Source organism: Apus apus, chromosome 6 (assembly GCF_020740795.1).
Source record: "Apus apus isolate bApuApu2 chromosome 6, bApuApu2.pri.cur, whole genome shotgun sequence".
Taxonomy (NCBI): Eukaryota; Metazoa; Chordata; class Aves; order Apodiformes; family Apodidae; genus Apus; species Apus apus.
Genome location: NC_067287.1, coordinates 38,085,080 through 38,102,318, shown reverse-complemented (window position 1 = coordinate 38,102,318; position 17,239 = coordinate 38,085,080). Strand labels below are relative to the sequence as shown.

The following is a 17,239-nucleotide window of genomic DNA, read 5'->3' as shown; positions in this document are numbered from 1 at the left end:
AATTTGGTCTCACTCCTCTTTGTGCTAAATGCCTTCAGATGAGAGGCTGCTCAGCTCCTCCCTAGATTATGTTTAGTTTTATGAACTCTCTCAAAAGATAAGGGCAGCACATTTTGACATGAAAATAACCAAGATTAGGTTCACTAGGGAATTCACCTGAATGTTCTCAGAGCAAGTTACTTTGATAGGCTGCAAGTCCTTCTTCTGTGGCATTTAGGATACCGTGAGAACTGGCCAATTCTAATTATATTTTTACCAGCAAAACTTTCAAGGGTTTGCTAACTTCTCTCACTGAGTTAATTCTGTGTTTTTATAGAATTGTGGAGTTACTATTGATCTTTAACATGGGAAAGGGAAGGTGGCAACCCGGGTATTACTTTCATTTTGCGAAGCCGCTCGGCTTCAGCGCTGGCTGCGAGTCGGGTGTTTTGCTGATGTTTCACCCCATGGAGAACAGTCTTGGCTGTGGCAACACTGCATTGGGTTGGGTTCACTAAGATGTAAGAATTAGTAGAAGAACGTCGTGTGGAAAAGGAAAAGAAAGTTGTTGAGAAAGACCCTTTCTGGTGTTTTTTGTTTGGCTTGAGGATTTTTCACCCCCCGGAGGCAGGTCCAGCGTTCTGCTGGGGCAGTGTTAGGTTTCTAAGGATGAAGGTTTTGTACTGTCATGATGTTGCAGAAATCACAGCCCATGGTGTTAGGAGGAGAGTTGGACAGTGTATATTGGAAACTTGCTGCTAATAAGGAATTACCTGCCTGGAAAATGTTGATTTAAGAGTGCAGCACATGCTTCAGTGGCAGAAAGAAAACCTGATAAGCTACTCAGTGAAAGGTGTCAATCCATCAGGACACAGGAGTCTGTCTTGTGTACTAATACCCACTGAAACCAGCTCAGCCTAAGCACACGCTTATATTTAAGTGGCTACTTCATTTTCCTGTGCTGCTGGAGTGGGATTAACAAGGAGAAATGTTGCAAACCAGCAAAAATCTGCTCAAAGCCTTGTGCTAGCTGGGAAGTTCTGCCTCACTCTTGCAAGCTCGCTACTGCCAACTTGTCTTGTGTCACCACCTACGACTCTGAAACACCCTGGTGACTTTGGGTAGGAAAATATGGGATGAGAGAAATGAGGAAGGTAATACAAGTATCTGCTGTGATTTAGGGTGAGGAGGGGGAAGCTTGGAGCAGGGGGTGTGCGAGTCAAAAATCACTGCTCTGAAATGCAGGTACCTGAATAATGAGAAGATTTGATGTTTGTTGAAAACCAGGTCTCAGATTAGCTCACTGGCTGGGTCTCGGGCTATAACATCCAATAATGGTTGCTACAGTTCATATAACTTTATTGTCCTCTGGATAACTGTGTAAATGCTAGCTTGGGGAATGGCTCTTGCGTGCTGAAGTGTGTGCACACACGCCTGCCTGAGCTTCAGCCCAGGGGGTATCAGGATCAGGTTCCCCTCTGAGGAGCTTTGTGGCCATTTAGCAGAAGTCCCTCTCTGGGAATCCCAGCTGAAATCTGGCTCCGTGAGCTAGGAAATGGGTTTTTGATAAGCCTCACCTGTGAGTGTGACTGCTTACAGGTGTGAGGGAAACCTGCCGGGCACTGAAACGCTGTGAAAACACTTGCTGCAAGGAAAGGTCCAGCAGGCTGGTGTCACTTCGTGGTGGATAACAATTGCTGATCTCTGTATGTGAAGTCTTCTTATTCCCTCCTCTCCCATCGCACATTTCCAAGAGACAGGGACACATAAACGAGCATAGCAAGTAGCCAAACCTGTCATTCCCCTTCCCGTTGCTTCGTGCCGTTTCCAGCTGTGTCTAACGGGAACTGCTGGGGCTAAAATTTTCCATGCTCGGTGTCTGCCTTAGCTTGATTATTTTTGGCAAGTGCTTTTGGAGGAGATGGCTTGGCCATTCGGGAGGCTGTGATGAGAGAAAGAGGCGTCTGGCCGCAGGGCAGGCAGCCTCTGGGACCTGCAGGCCCCGCAGGGAATGGTGTGCTGCTGCCTGGGGATGTGCCATGGCAGAGGGTGCTTTGTGGGCCAGCTGGTGTCATCTTGGCTTCTCCAGGTGCTGTGCAAGTGTTGCATCCACGTTCCTGGGTGCTCGGGCACTGCAGATGGGAGCATTATGAGGCTAAATAATAATTCAGTCTCTTGTCTCTTTCACAGAATCACAGAATCCCAGGGGTTGGAAGGGACCTCGAAAGACCACCCAGCCCAACCCCCCTGCCAGAGCAGGGTCCCCCAGAGCACATCACACAGGAACGTGTCCAGGTGGGTTTGAATGTCTCCAGTGAAGGAGCCTCCACTCTTTGCAAGGTTTGGAATTAAGCACTTGGAGAGAGGGCAGGAAGATGCGGGGAAATGGCTGCAGAAAGATAAAACACCTGGGATTTAGCTGAAGAGGCACAAACCATAGTCTTAATTGCAGAGATAACAAGGTGTGCATACACTTCCCTGTTTCTGGCAAGGCGAGAGTTTCACCCTGTGCCACGAGAGGGCAGTGCCTGCAGCTGGATTTCCAACCGCTCCTCCACCCGCCTGGGATGCAGGCTTTGATTGGGAGTGCAAAATAATACCTCATTTTATTCCCTCCCCTCTCTCCCCTCTCCTGGCAAGAAATCACCTTGGAGATTGGAATCCCTTTGGCTCTGGCCTTTCCCTGTTCAAACGCCCTCGGACTTAAGCAAACAGGCTGGATGGGAGTGGGAGTCAGCTAAAATTAGGCACTGTGGTTGTCATTGCAGTGGGTTCCCACAAAAGGAGCTGGTGTGGCTTGGGAGGCTCTTCCCAAACGCCAGGGCTTGCTGGGTCTATACATGTGGATTTACTGGGGGTATCCAGGAGGGCAATGTGTTGGATTTTTCTAAGGGGACTCCCACAAGGCATTTAGGATGCTGACTATATATATATATATATATAACCTCCTCTTGGAAACCCATGCAGAGACTGCCTGTTTGCCTCCCTACATGTGCAAACTGACTCCAAGGAGTGTCCACAGGGACAGGGCAAGGTCCTGCTTTGACCAAGGGGCTGGCCCTGGCCGTGCTGCTCTGCAGCCATGCAAAGGGGACAGGCTCCTTGCCTCCATCCCAAAGTCTGACCTAGGAGCAGCCAGCTTCTGCAGATCCCAAGGACAGCAGTACCTGTGGAAACCCTTCAGGCTGTTGTCATTTTCTCCTGCTGTTTCCTCAGGCAGGCTTCCTGGGTCATATCCCATTGCCTTTACAGCAGCCCATGCTTGGAGAAGAGTGGCTGGAATGGTGGCTGGAATGCTGCCTGGCAGAGGACCTGGGGTTGTTGGTTGACAGTGGCTGAAGATGAGCCAGCGTGTGCCCAGGTAGCCAAGGAGGCCACCAGCCTCCTGGCTTGTGTCAGCACTGGGGTGGGCAGCAGGAGCAGGGCAGGGATCATCCCCCTGTGCTGGGCACTGGGGAGGGGGCACCTCAAATCCTGGGGGCAGGTCTGGGCCCCTCACCAGAAAAAGGACATTGAGGGGCTGGAGTGTGTCCAGAGCAGGGGAAGGGGCTGGAGTCCAAGTCTTATGAGGGTCATGGGTTAGTGGTGGCCTTGGCAGTGCTGGGTTAGTGGTTGGACTCAATGACCTGAAAGGTCTTTTCCAACCAAAAGGATTGTATGAATTAAGCTTTGTACAGTTCTGCAGGTAGAGGCTGTAGCACTGGCTCGTCTTTCTTCAGCCAGAGAGACCTGATACCCTCTTCACTTGGTTTTATTTATCCCAAATTAATGGGGTCGTTGGGGAGGATGAAAGTTAGACCGATTTGCTGTCATGACACCTTCACCATTTTAGCAGCCAGTTGCATCCAAATGACTTAATAAGGCATGACCCAAGAAGCATCCTTTGGCTTAACACCTGTGGCTGGAGCAGCCTGTCGGACTCCAGGGTAGCCTGGGGAGGGCAGGCAGTGGTGGACTGTCCCCTCTGGCCAGCATCAATCAAATGTGGCTCCTCTGAAGGTGATGGAATGATACGGGTGTCAAAGCAGAGTGTGTGTGAGGAGAAACAGCTTCACCAGCTTTAATAGTGGCAATAAATGTATTGACTCCTACTTACTGACTCAAGAGCCCAGGATTAGAGTCTTAACTCCCAAAAGGAACACTTTTATTTCTCGTTTTGACTTCAACCCAAACCCCAATCCTGACATACCCTGCTGCAGGATTTATTTGCCGCAGTTTTTCCGAGCTCAAGAGTCATCATCAAATTCCAGCAGCCCGTTCCTCAGAGCTGTGCCTTGTGTGACCATTCCCTGATGGCAGCTGGGATAGGAGGGGGTGCCTCCACAGCTGAGGTCCCAGCCTGCAGCCCATGAGCAGGTTCCCCTAGGAGCTCCACGGTGGTGGTGGTGGTGTTGGGACTGGGCTGCAGAAAGCTCTGCAGATATTTCTGTCTTCCCTGGCGTTGCTTTTTTCGAGCATGGACCAGCAGTGGTGGCATAGCAGAGCAAGGCTTGAGCTGCAGTTAAAGCCTTCCTGAGCTGGACTCAACGTGTTGAGGGGTGGGAAAAAAAAAAAAAGACATTTCTGCTTGTAACCAGGTGCCTGCACCATCTGTTTCTTCATTTCATTGCATGGCATGATTGTCTTGTATCCAGCACAGACCTCTGCTGCCGTGTGAAGAGCAGCAAGGCAGATAGTCCAGGCTCTGATACCATCAAAATGGGGGATATCTGGGGCCAGGGATTTTGGACACCCAAAATCAGCTTGGGGTGAAGGACCTTTTACAACAGGTAACTCCGCTGGAGGCTATTCCACCACTAGCCCTGACAACACTAGAGAGGTGGTTGTTGCTCCCTGATGACTGCAGACCTGCGGGATCTGTCTGAAAGCACCTTGGAGGGATGAGTGTCCAGGCACGAGTCACAGGTCCCTGTTGCCATCAGCAAGGACCTTGAAGAAGTCCCCGCCCTGATGAAAACTTGCTGAAAGCCCTAATTGGTCTGTTTGGACTTTCTAAAGAGCTGGCTTGACTCAGCCCTCCCCGCGTGGACACGTTTTTGCAGACAGAGGATGGTAGCCTGACTTCAGGGATTGGGAACATGCAGATCTTTGCATTTCCCCAGGGGGGTGGCGGTGGGACCACAGGACTTGAAGAGGCCATGGGCTGGTGGGTTTCATCTCCGTAAGGTCCCAGCCAGCTGACTGACACTCGTGTCACCTTCAGCATTGCCAGAGCAGGAGGGAGGGAGGGCGTCAGGGGGGCTTTTCCTTGGAGATGGAGGAAGCCTCCTTGTGTTTGCCTCTGTCCTGCTACTGGAGAGTTTGGATTCATGGCGCTGTGAGCCCTAATCTTTGTGGTAAAGGTTAAGGTTTCCTGCTTTCCCACCACTGGTTTCCTGCCACAACATCTGTGTGAGGCGTTGGTGTGTCTGTGTGAGGCATTGGTGTGTTGGTGTGTCTGTGTGAGGCGTTGGTGTGTCTGTGTGAGGCATTGGTGTGTTGGTGTGTCGGTGTGAGTGTTGGTGTGTCTGTGTGAGGCGTTGGTGTGTCTGTGTGAGGCGTTGGTGTGTCTGTGTGAGGCGTTGGTGTGTCTGTGAGGTGTTGGTGTGTCTGTGTGAAGTGTTGGTGTGTTGGTGTGTCTGTGTGAGGTGTTGGTGTGTCGGTGTGAGGCGTTGGTGTGTCGGTGTGAGTGTTGGTGTGTCTGTGTGAGGCGTTGGTGTGTCTGTGTGAGGCGTTGGTGTGTCTGTGTGAGGCGTTGGTGTGTCTGTGAGGTGTTGGTGTGTCTGTGTGAAGTGTTGGTGTGTTGGTGTGTCTGTGTGAGGTGTTGGTGTGTCGGTGTGAGGCGTTGGTGTGTCGGTGTGAGTGTTGGTGTGTCGGTGTGAGGTATTGGTGTGTCGGTGTGAGTGTTGGTGTGTTGGTGTGAAGTGTTGGTGTGTCTGTGTGAGTGTTGGTGTGTCGGTGTGAGGTGTTGGTGTGTCGGTGTGAGGTGTTGGTGTGTCGGTGTGAGTGTTGGTGTGTTGGTGTGAAGTGTTGGTGTGTCTGTGTGAGTGTTGGTGTGTCAGTGTGAGGTGTTGGTGTGTCTGTGTGAGTGTTGGTGTGTCAGTGTGAGGTATTGGTGTGTCGGTGTGAGTGTTGGTGTGTTGGTGTGAAGTGTTGGTGTGTCGGTGTGAGGCGTTGGTGTGTCGGTGTGAGTGTTGGTGTGTCTGTGTGAGTGTTGGTGTGTCGGTGTGAGGTGTTGGTGTGTCTGTGTGAGTGTTGGTGTGTTGGTGTGAAGCGTTGGTGTGTCGGTGTGAGGTGTTGGTGTGTCTGTGTGAGGTGTTGGTGTGTTGGTGTGAAGTGTTGGTGTGTCTGTGTGAGGCATCCGTGTGTTGGTGTGTCTGTGTGAGGCATTGGTGTGTCTGTGTGAGGTGTTGGTGTGTCTGTGTGAGGTGTTGGTGTGTCTGTGTGAGGCGTTGGTGTGTTGGTGTGAAGCGTTGGTGTGTCGGTGTGAGGCGTTGGTGTGTCTGTGTGAGGCGTTGGTGTGTCTGTGTGAGGCGTTGGTGTGTCGGTGTGAAGCGTTGGTGTGTCAGTGTGAGGCGTTGGTGTGTCTGTGTGAGGTGTTGGTGTGTCTGTGTGAGTGTTGGTGTGTCGGTGTGAGGCGTTGGTGTGTCGGTGTGAGGCGTTGGTGTGTCGGTGTGAGTGTTGGTGTGTCGGTGTGAGTGTTGGTGTGTCTGTGTGAGGCGTTGGTGTGTCTGTGTGAGGCGTTGGTGTGTCTGTGTGAGGCGTTGGTGTGTTGGTGTGAAGTGTTGGTCTGTCTGTGTGAGGCATCCGTGTGTTGGTGTGTCTGTGTGAGGCATTGGTGTGTTGGTGTGAAGTGTTGGTGTGTTGGTGTGAGGTGTTGGTGTGTTGGTGTGAGGTGTTGGTGTGTTGGTGTGAGGTGTTGGTGTGTCGGTGTGAGGTGTTGGTGTGTCGGTGTGAGGTGTTGGTGTGTCAGTGTGAGGTGTTGGTGTGTCTGTGTGAGTGTTGGTGTGTCAGTGTGAGGTATTGGTGTGTCGGTGTGAGTGTTGGTGTGTTGGTGTGAAGTGTTGGTGTGTCTGTGTGAGGCATTGGTGTGTTGGTGTGTCGGTGTGAGTGTTGGTGTGTCGGTGTGAGTGTTGGTGTGTTGGTGTGAGGTGTTGGTCTGTCTGTGTGAGGCTTTGGTGTGTCGGTGTGAGGCTTTGGTGTGTCTGTGTGAGGCGTTGGTGTGTTGGTGTGAGGTGTGTGAGTGTTGGTCAGTCCATCTGAGGCGTTAATCTGTGCGATGCCAGGACCAGGGCTCTACAAGATCAGGAGGCATTGAGGGTTCTGGAGGTCTTGGTGGACCCCAAAGGGTGTGGGGGTTCCCAGGTGCCTCCCTCAGGACTTGGGGAGCCCCGGGGTGTTGTTGGGGTGCCCCCCTCTTGTCAGGAGGGGTCCCTGGGCTGTCCCCCCGTTGTCAGTTGGCATCCTTGGGTGGTCCCCAGGATTCCTTGGTGGGGGTCAGGGAGTTCTGGGGGTGTTGTGGTGCTCCTCCTTGTTGTGGGGTGTTCCTGGGGTCCTCCCCAGAGGTTGGGAGTCCTGGAGGGGCTCCAGGGGGGTCCTGGGGGGAGGGGGGGAGGGTTTGGTGTGACCCCTCACCATCCAAGCTGCCATCAGCTGCCTCCACTTCATGGTCTGGGTCTGACATTGCTAATGAGAGGGGGGGCACCCCTTTTTTGGGGGGTTGGGAGTATCTGGGGGTTCTCTGGGGGTGCCCAGGGGAAGTTGGAGTGCAGGAGGGGTTTGGGGGGCTCACCAGGGGCAGGTTGGAGCTGGGGGTGGGGATGGGTTAGTGGGGAGGGCTCACTTGGGCTTGGGGGTCCAAGGCAGGTTTTGGGGTGCTGGGAGTGGGAGGGTTGGGGGGTGCTTGAGGAGTTTCAGGGGGGCTTACCAGGCTGAGGCAGGCTCAGGAGGAAGGTTGGGGGTGCCTGGGGGAGGTTTGAGGGGTGCTCAGGTGGGTTTGTGGGGTGTTTGGGGGGGGCTCAACAAGGGCAGGTTGAGGCCAGGATGGGCCCGGGGGGTCATGGCTACTGGGGCTTGCAGGGCAGTAGCCAGAGCCCCTCTGGGCTGGGGTGGGGGCAAGAGGGACCCCTCACACGTGGGGCAGTGATGGCTGGCAGGGGCTGTAGGGTGGGGTGCCACAGGGGGACACGTTCCTTCTTTCTCCGGGTGTGGAAATTCTTCCTGCCTCTTCCATCCCCCTCTCCCGAGACCAGCCGTGGGACGGCAACCGAGAAAGAGCTAGGACGGTCTCAGGGATAAGGCTTCAGTAGCAGTTTAAGATACTAAGTTTGAAAAAGTTCCCCTGAATTTTGGTGACACGCTAAAGGAAGAAGCCTCAAGGTGTTTATTTTTGTGGTAACTTTTCCAAATTCAGGCCTTTTCAAGCGGTTGGAGACCGATGTAAGAAGGGAAGCATGAGTTTAAGTTCTCTGGAGTGATCTTTGAATAACATCTGGGGGGGCAGTGGAAGGGGAGGTGCTCAGCTCTTCTGTCTGGTGCCCAGTGCCAGGGACATGAGGAAATGGAATGAAGCTGTGCCAGGAGAAGTCCAGGTTGGGCATCAGCAGAAGGTTCCTTCACTGTCAGAGGGTGGTGGGTCCCTGGAACAGACTCGAAGCACTCACAGCACAGAGCCCGTCAGAGTTTAAGGAGCCTCTGGACGATGTTCTTGGCCGTGTGGTTTAGTTTTAGGTGGTCTTGTGAGGGGCAAGGAGTTGGACTCGATGACCCTTATGGGTCCCTTCCAACTTGAGAGATTCTATCGATGATCTCACCCAGAGGAGTGGTCTCCTCGGGATGCCATCACCTGGACTCCCCTAGGAAAAGAAAACAGCCTCCTGCTTCTGCCTCTCCCTGCCAGACAAACCTGGATCAGGCCTTTTTCCCACCCTTCCATGAATGAGCAGCTGTGGGCTGGGAGGATGATAGTGTGGAGACCCCCACCCTGCCCAGCACTTGTCCTGCTTGTCTTTCTCAGATTTGGAAAAAAAAACCAACCCACAATTGCATCATATTTTAAAGATTGTGCAGGTTTATACTATTTACTTATTCAAGTCAAATCTGATAGGGGTTTTTTTTGTGGTGGTTCTTTTGGGGGGTGTTTTTGTTTGTTTGGGTGTTGTTTTTTTTAAACCAAATTGAGTAGAGAAGTAGGTAAAAGTGCAAAATGGCATTTTCAGGTTTTTGTTGTTGTTTTTTTTTTTAACATTTTCACCTTCTCAGGCGCTGTCTCCTGTAAAAACTCACCCAGGAGTCTGAAGTGGGGGAAACAGCAGAGAGAGTCAAAACTTTGCAACCCGATATTTTATTCTGACTTGACTGAAGGACATTGTTGCATCTGAGATTAAATTCCTGCTTCTGTTTTGACAGGAAAATTTAAAATGTCAAAAGGTTCTTTTCGGCTTTCCCCTCAAAAGGCCCCTTTTCATTTTTTTTTTTTTGCTTCCCACCCAAACCCTCCATTGCTGACATGGTTTGGCCTTGTAGAGATCAAAACTATGAGGACAACTAACCAGTATGATAGAATAAATATATTCTGTTATCTAGATCTTGCATCCTACCTGCTAAGAAGTGCCAGGGTAAGGTACACGAAGGGTTTCAGGCATAGCAGGTGGCACTAGCAGGGTGTTAAAGAAGAGTGCAAGGTGTATGATGGCTGCTCTTTGTGCCAAAAAATTGACCAACAGGGAATAAAATGCATTTAACAGACAAACACCACATTGGCTTTTGGTATAATCAGGTGATTTGGGAGAATTGTGTTGGAAACAGTTGTAGGTTTTTCCTCATGGTTTTATTTTTGCTGTTATGAAACTCTTCATGATGACCACGGGCTGGCTGCAGGACAGGATTGGGTGAAAAGAACCCTTTACTCATCTTTTTCCAAGGCTGAACGTGCTGCTTTGCCTCTGTTTTGTTGCAGGGAGGGGGAAGGGGGTGGCATCTCGTGCTGGAAAAGTTAATCAAATCCTTCCTGATTGGTGCTGGAGCAGGATCAGGTCACCGGCATTTGCTCCAAAAGAGAAAAAAAAATCAACCACACACCAGAAGCATTATTGTAAAGATGTCAAAAGCCAACTGCTGTCTGTGCATGAGCATTCAGGCTTGACACGGATGAGGGGCAGAGAGGAGGTGGTGCACAAGTGCTAGTGACCATCGGCCTTTTCCTACCCAAATGCCTTGGGCTCAGGCCTCCTGAAATTGTCACACGGGGAGGAAGGCACAAAAAATTTCAGAGACATCCACAGACAGGCCCATCTATCATCTCCTGAAAACTGGGCCCTTTCATGGTCTCTCTGCTCTAAATCACTGGTGACTTTTACAGCCCTGGACATCTTCAGCCAAGCAATTGGTTGTGACAGGTGGTGCTGAGTTTTTTTCTTGGGATCAGTTTTCCCACACGCTGGAAATGGGCTTTGGACACTCTTCTCACTCGGCAGAAGAGAAAAATGTTGCAATGACACTGATTTTTAATCAGGTTTGTTAGTTTCCAGCCCGTAAGGGTGTGAGAAACAAGAAGAAAGAGCAGCAGAAGGTCCTTACACAGCCATGAATGAACAACACAAGAGGTTGGACAAGGGGAGAAGAAGCAATCTGGGACAAGAAGTGCCAAGCTTTTGCTTGCTGAGAATGTAACAGCCGGTCCCCAGCAGTCAGGTCCTCAGGTTTTGCAATATGCTGCCTTTAAAGAGCCTTTTTCTTTTTTGGGTACCACTTAATCCCACTTTACCCAGGACAGGCGGGCTGTCAGATCTGCACAGAACAGAAGGAAAAACCCAAAGTGAAGAACACACCACATGAATGCAAAACCAAATTTAAATGAGAGTTTAACAAGTCAACTCTTCAGCCTCTTCCATTTAGATCTGTCCAAGTGGAGCTCTTCAGAAATAGTAGTTAACAAGAAAGGTGATACCTATGAAAGCCATTCCTGTTGTTTTAAAACCTGTGGAGGCAGCTGGGAAATAAAATACAAATGTTCTGTGTAGTCAACAGAGTCGTGATCAGGATTCATGTAGCTGATGGAAATTAATAGGGAAAGAAAAGAGACTTCATTAACTGTTTCTTTAAAGTTAACTGTTTGCTCCTTCCCTGTAGGCTTTGTGCCTTTGACACTTCCCTGTGAAATGAAAGGGAAATATTGTTTGGAGTGAGTTTTTTTCTACTTACTCCACATTTTGGAAGGCTGATAAGGCTCCAAGGTCCATTTCCAAAAAGTGACAAAATCCAAAGGAACTTAGAGTGCAAAGGAGCAGAGATAGAAAGGGGGTTAATGACCCGATCATGCAAAGTGCCAGGAGCTCCTGAAAATCCCCCTCTGCTCCTCCCTGCACGAAGGGACACAAAACCTGTTGCTTTTAATCTGGGACTGGAGGCCCCCGTGTTGGACACTTGGGCAATTTCCCACCTGCACCATCAGGTGGACTGATGAAGCACCATGTTCTGGTGAATACGTGAGCACGAAGTTCAGTCCCACAGAAGTCAGGATTGAGTACAAGCCAAACAGAAAACAGAATAGCAGTCCTTCCCTTCCAAATAGAAATAATTCCATAAGAATGTAAATTGCAAATAGGCACTTGCTGCCCTGTCCTTTGAAACAAGCCTGAAATTTGAGTGCACTCTCTTGTGTGTCCAGTTTTTTTGCTGTTAAACTGTGACATCTCAGAGAAACTCTTGGTTACTAGGACTGGGGTATTGGAAGACTTGAGATACTGTTTATATGCAAAACCTGGTGTTTTTCTCAGTCAGGTAATGGCTACAGGAAACTTATAAGGAAGCAGAGAAAATTTTGTAAAGGCTCCATCAGCTTGCAGCAGAGACAAAAAGAACAAAACCAACTAAAATGTACTCTAAAAATAATAAAAATCTTTAATCTTGTTTGTAAAGAGAATCACTCCCATGAGCATAGTGAGTTCTTCTATTTTCTTTTTGGTTTTGTTTTGTTGTTTGTTTTTTTAAAGGAAAAGTTCTTCAAAATTAGAAGACAAGGTTGGATTTTTTTTTTTTTTTGAGACCTTATTTAGCTGCTCTTTTTTAAAATTGGTGTATGTTGTCAGAGCCATTTCATAGCATCATGGAATCCCAGACTGGTTTGGGTTGGAAGGAATATAAAGATCATCTAGTTCCAACCCCCTGCATGGGCAGGGACACCTCCCACCAGCCCAGGCTGCTCCAAGCCCCATCCAACCTGCCCTTCAACACTGCCAGGGATGGGGCAGCCACAGCTTCCCTGGGCAACCTGGGCCAGGGTCTCACCACCCTCACAGCAAAGGATTTCTTCCTCATGTCTAATCTCAATCTCCCCTCTTTCAGCTTGAAACTGTTCTCCCTTGTCCTCTCCCTCCCTGCCCTTGTCCCAAGTCCCTCCCCAGCTTTCCTGGAGCCCCTTCAGGCACTGGAAGGCACCCTAAGGTCTCCCTGGAGCCTTCTTTTCTCCAGGCTGAACACCCCAACTCTCCCAGCCTGGCTCCAGAGCAGAGCTGCTCCAGCATCCTCTGGGCATCTCTCTGGCCTCCTCTGGACTTGCTCCAGGAGCTCCACATTGGAAGGGACCTTAAAGTTCATCCAGTCCCACCCCCCTGCCAAGGGCAGGGACACCTCCCACCAGCCCAGGTTGCTCCAAGCCCCATCCAACCTGCCCTTCAACACTGCCAGGGATGGGGCAGCCACAGCTTCCCTGGGCAACCTGGGCCAGGCTCTCACCACCTTCATAGTGAAGAATTTCCTCCTAATGTCTAACTTAAATCTCCCCTCTTCCAGCTTACAGCTGTTCCCCCTCCTCCCATCCCTCCCTGCCCTTGTCCCAAGCCCCTCCCCAGCTTTTCTGGAGCCCCTTCAGGCACTGGCAGGTGCTCTAAGGTCTCCCTGGAGCCTTCTCTTCTCCAGGCTGAACACCCCAACTCTCCCAGCCTGGCTCCAGAGCAGAGCTGCCCCATTTGAATGTGACAGGTGGGTGCTCCGAAGCAACGGGATCGATTCACTGGCCACCCAAAGCATCCCTGTGACCCCCCAAACCACAACCCTTGGTTCACTCACCACTTGTGTTCCAGGTTGCCCGCTGCTGGCTTTGCAGCCCGTCCCTCAGGCACCGCTCCACGTAGGCTTTGGGCTCAGAGCCAGAGAGGAGGATCTCGCCCAGGAGAGCGATGTAGGCGATGGCCAAGCGCAGCGTGTCGATCTTGGAGAGCCGCTTCTCGTAGGGGAAGGTGGGTACGTGGCACCTCAGCTCCTGGAAGGCAGAGTTGATGCTGAGCATCCTCCTCCTCTCGCGGATGTTGGCGGCTTGGCGCTGGGGGCGGTGGGCGGGGGGTGCTGGGGTGGTGGGACCAGGAGGTGGTGAGGTGGTGGGACCGGTGGTGGGACCGGTGGTGGGACCAGTGGTGGGACCAGTGGTGGGCGCGGTGGGTCCCAGTGGCTCGGAGCTGTCCGCTTCAGCACCTTGTGATGGTTGTCCCAGGGCCAGGGAGCAAGCGGGGGAGGACCGAGGGGAGAAGGGGTCGGCCAGGGAGGAGGAGAAGTCCAGGAGGAAATCATCTGCCTGGTCCCAGAATGGAAATTCAGGAGCCGAGTCTTCCTGCTTAAAGCTGTAGCAAAAGTCCTCCATCCTCTGACCTACCTAATGGGAAAGCTTGCAGTTTCAGACTAAACTCTTAATTTCATTAATCCCCCCCCCCAAAATATCAAGGTGTCCTGGTTTAAGCCAGGACAGAACCAATTTTCTTCCTAGTAATTCTACTTCTCAGTGAAGTCTCTTAACTGCAGGGAGTCCTGGCTGTGTCCTTGAGGAGGGCTATTGCAAAAGCTTCCCCAGTTGCAAACCCAAGTGGGACTCATGATTTAAATACTTCATGGCTCTCCAGCAGGGGAATGATCCTATTCTTCTCCACTCAAAACTAATTAGTACACGTGCTTCTCTTTTGATTAGCTGTTGACTGCAAAACAATATAAATGAATGCAACAAGGAAGAGTGGGGTTTCTATTGACTTTCTCCTGGAAAATCCATTGAAACAGTTATTGAGTTCTTCCCCAAGTTCAGGCTCTTCACTTGCTGTGTAGAGTAGGGTTCACACAGGGATTTTGTTGTTCTTACTGTTGGTTTTGGTGAGGAGTGGTTGGAGGAAGAAACAAAACACAGTCCTTTATCTTTTTGGCAAAGGGTTAATAGCCTCACATTCTCCTGTGGCTGGGCAAACAAAGCACTATTATCACGCTGTCAGAAACACATGATTCTGCCCTCTTTGACAATAGAAGCTAGTGAGTGGCACCTTCTGCTCTTCTAGGAAGAGAAAGGTTGGGATAAACACATGGGATGTAGTGCTGTGTTACACTGGAACACACTGATGCCTCCTATGAAGTGAGCTGATATATTTGGCTGCTGCATTTTCTGCTTCACACTGAAATGACACATTTTGTGGGCACGCAGGTATTCAGTTCTCTGTCTGAGAAACAACAGCAGCTGTAAAAACCACAACGGGTGCAGTCCTTAGAATGGTGGACCAGGTGGGCCACATCTTGAGATGTGCTGCAAACTGGGAGAGTAGCAGGTGTCCAGCATTCCTGGGATGCTGGACAAATGGGCTGGAAGGCGTTAAGCAGCTCTAGAAGTCTGAAACAAGTGCATAATAGAAGTGGATGCTTCAGTCTCTTTGATTTCCACAATGTTAAATTAAATGTTAAAGCCAGTGTTAAATTCATTCAGAAGTAGTTTAGGTTATATTTTAAGGACTTAAATGAATGGAATGGAAAGGTGGTTTACGTTAGAGAAAGCCTGAATGCTTTTCCTGAAGCATGTCATAAAGAACTTTTATCAAGACACTCAATCAAATGCTTGACTTCATGCACAGACTCATGTCCTGCTGCTGTGTGAAGTTTCAGGAGATGTCTGCTGTGAAGCTGATGAGCCACAGACAACTTCCTGATAGGGCAGTTGAAAGCACAGATCTCAGTAGCTTCAGATGAAGAGCCAGAGAGCAGAAAATGACCTGCATTTTCCTTGGATCCGAAAGGATGGTCAGGTCCTCCATCTAAGGATGACTTGGGATGCAGCCCTGGTAGCCTGGTAGGCCTTTGAACCCCATGAATATAGGGATTTATTTTAAGATAAGGTGTTTGATGACTCTTAGCAACTTGTTTTTTTTTCCTTGTGGCAATTCTACCTGCTCCAGGAAGTTTCAGGCAACAGAAAACAGGCTGCAGGAAAGATTTTTATAAAGAGTAGAAGTGAGAAAATTGCAGTGTGTGAAACACCAGGAGTATCTTTTTTTCCTTTTCTGGTGCAACTTGGACAAGAAACCACCTTTCTGTAAATCTGCTTGGTCAAGGAAAACAACAAGTGTGACACTACAGGGCAGGTGGTGCTTAAATAATGAGACTGTGTCTCGTCTTCTCTGGTCACCTCAGGGCAGAAATTTTGTTCTGGTTTTATACAAATCACCTCGTTTGTCATGATCCCAACATACCCAACCAGGAAATCTTGGTATTGTGAAAGTCTGTGGTGTGACAACCAGCCTCTCCTCCAGCTGAATCCCACCAAGGGACAAGGCAGCTGGCTACAGGGCAGGATGCTTTGCAGCTCCCACGCTGCAGATTCTCTTTTAGATGCTTCTCTGGCTCCCCAGACACTGCTTCACTGAGCACTTGGTGGTGCTTATTTGGCCACCTTAGGCACAAACATAAGACACTTGAAAATCAACAAGAGAAGAGCAGGTCTTCTCCTGACCAGGGCTCTGGAGGAGACAGTTGTTGTCCAGTGGGAGCAATGGGCAGAGACAAGGAGGCTCAGCAAATAACATGGTTAGTTTTATGTGCTGGGTTCCTCTTTCTCAGCAGATGCTTCTTCAGTGCTTAACGTTCCCTTCCAGATCCATCACTGCTAATAGTGTTGCCTGGGGATATGTCTGGCTCCACAGATGGAGAGCAGATGTTCCAGCAAGCCTCTTTTTAGTGTGTGCAAGGGGAATTTGGCTCTCTTAGTCTCTGGATAAAGCAGAAGGGGGAGGGTAGGGGAAGAAAGAGAGGAAAGCAAGAGAAGATTTCCCCTTAGAAGGCTACGAAAGAGGTCAGGTCTCAAAAGAGAAGCTGAGGTTCCCATCCCTCACATGAGCAACCCTTACCACAGCTTCAGGCCTGTTGCACTCCCAGTGTTTCTGCAACTCTCTTCATCAGAGAAGGAGGAAGTGTACAACTAATTGGGCTAATTTTGCACTTGTCTGGAAGATGTAAGTGAAGGAATCTCCAACAGGGAACCAGGTCGTGTGGACACCACACGGGGTGGGAATGATGTTGATTATGGCACGTTGGTATTGTTTCAAGATCTTCTCAACCACCATTTCTCCAAAAACCTCGTCAGGTCCAGTGGAATCCAGAAATACCATTTGGCTGCCAGTTGATTTTAGTCAGTAGGGTCTAGTGAAATAAAATTGGGCTTTCTATCTAGATTAGGCAATGGAGCCATGGTCGTTTGGATTTGAGAGATGGCATCCTGGCTTGTCTTAGAAATAGTGTGACCAGCAGAAGCAGAGGGATGATTGTCCCACTGTGCTCAGCACTGGTGAGGCCACACCTGGAGTGTTGTGTCCAGTTTTGGGCACCTCAATTCCAGAGAGATCTCGAGGTGCTGGAGCGAGGACAGAGGAGGCAACGGAGCTGGGGAAGGGCCTGGAGAATCAATCTGATGAAGAACCCTTGAAGGAGCGGGGAATGTTTAGTTTGAGGAAGAGGAGGCTGAGGGGAGACCTCATCAGTCTCTATAACTACCTGAAAGGTCATTGTAGAGAGGTTGGTGCTGGTCTCTTCTCACAGTAATCAGCAACAGAACAAGAGGGAAGGGCTTCAAGCTGCACCAGGGCAGGTTCAGACTGGACATTAGGAACAATTTTTTCACAGCAAGAGTGGTCAGACTCTGGAACAGGCTGCCCAGGGAACTGGTGGGGTCACCATCCCTGGGTGTGTTGAAGGGTCGTTTGGATGTGCTGTTGGTGGATGTGGTTTAGGGGAGAACTTTGCAGAGTAGGGATGATGGTTGGACTGGGTGATCCCAAGGGGCTTCTCCAACCTGAATAGTTCTATGATTCTATGAGTTCCTCCAGGAACGTCTACATCTTCCTTCAGAATTTTCCATATTCTTGCTGGGAACTACCCTCCTCAGTCATCTAAACAAATCCACCTAGAGAGCCTCTGCCATTTTGCCTATTTCACAGGATTCTGGGTACAAACCTGATTTCCAATGCCTTTTTTTCTTCACAGCTGA

General features: G+C 50.1%; 1 protein-coding gene across 1 annotated transcript; it reads right to left on the bottom strand.

The window, feature by feature from the left end:
* Positions 1–10,708: 10,708 nt before the first annotated feature.
* LOC127386713 (protein Fer3-like) lies at positions 10,709–13,594 on the bottom strand. The gene is made up of 2 exons (XM_051624181.1): positions 13,027–13,594; positions 10,709–10,746 (listed from the first exon to the last, which is right to left on the bottom strand). The coding sequence occupies exons 1-2, from the start codon at positions 13,592–13,594 to the stop codon at positions 10,709–10,711; spliced, it is 606 nt and encodes a 201-aa protein (XP_051480141.1).
* Between the last annotated feature and the right edge of the window lie 3,645 nt (positions 13,595–17,239).

What these genes read in the sequence shown, in the direction of transcription:
- LOC127386713 (XM_051624181.1), bottom strand. Translation starts at nt 13,594, where the DNA reads ATGGAGGACTTTTGCTACAGCTTTAAGCAGGAAGACTCGGCTCCTGAA. An exon ending in GGCAACCTGGAACACAAGTG is followed by an intron (nt 10,747 to 13,026) that starts GTGAGTGAACCA and finishes TGTTCTGTGCAG; the next exon opens with ATCTGACAGCCCGCCTGTCC.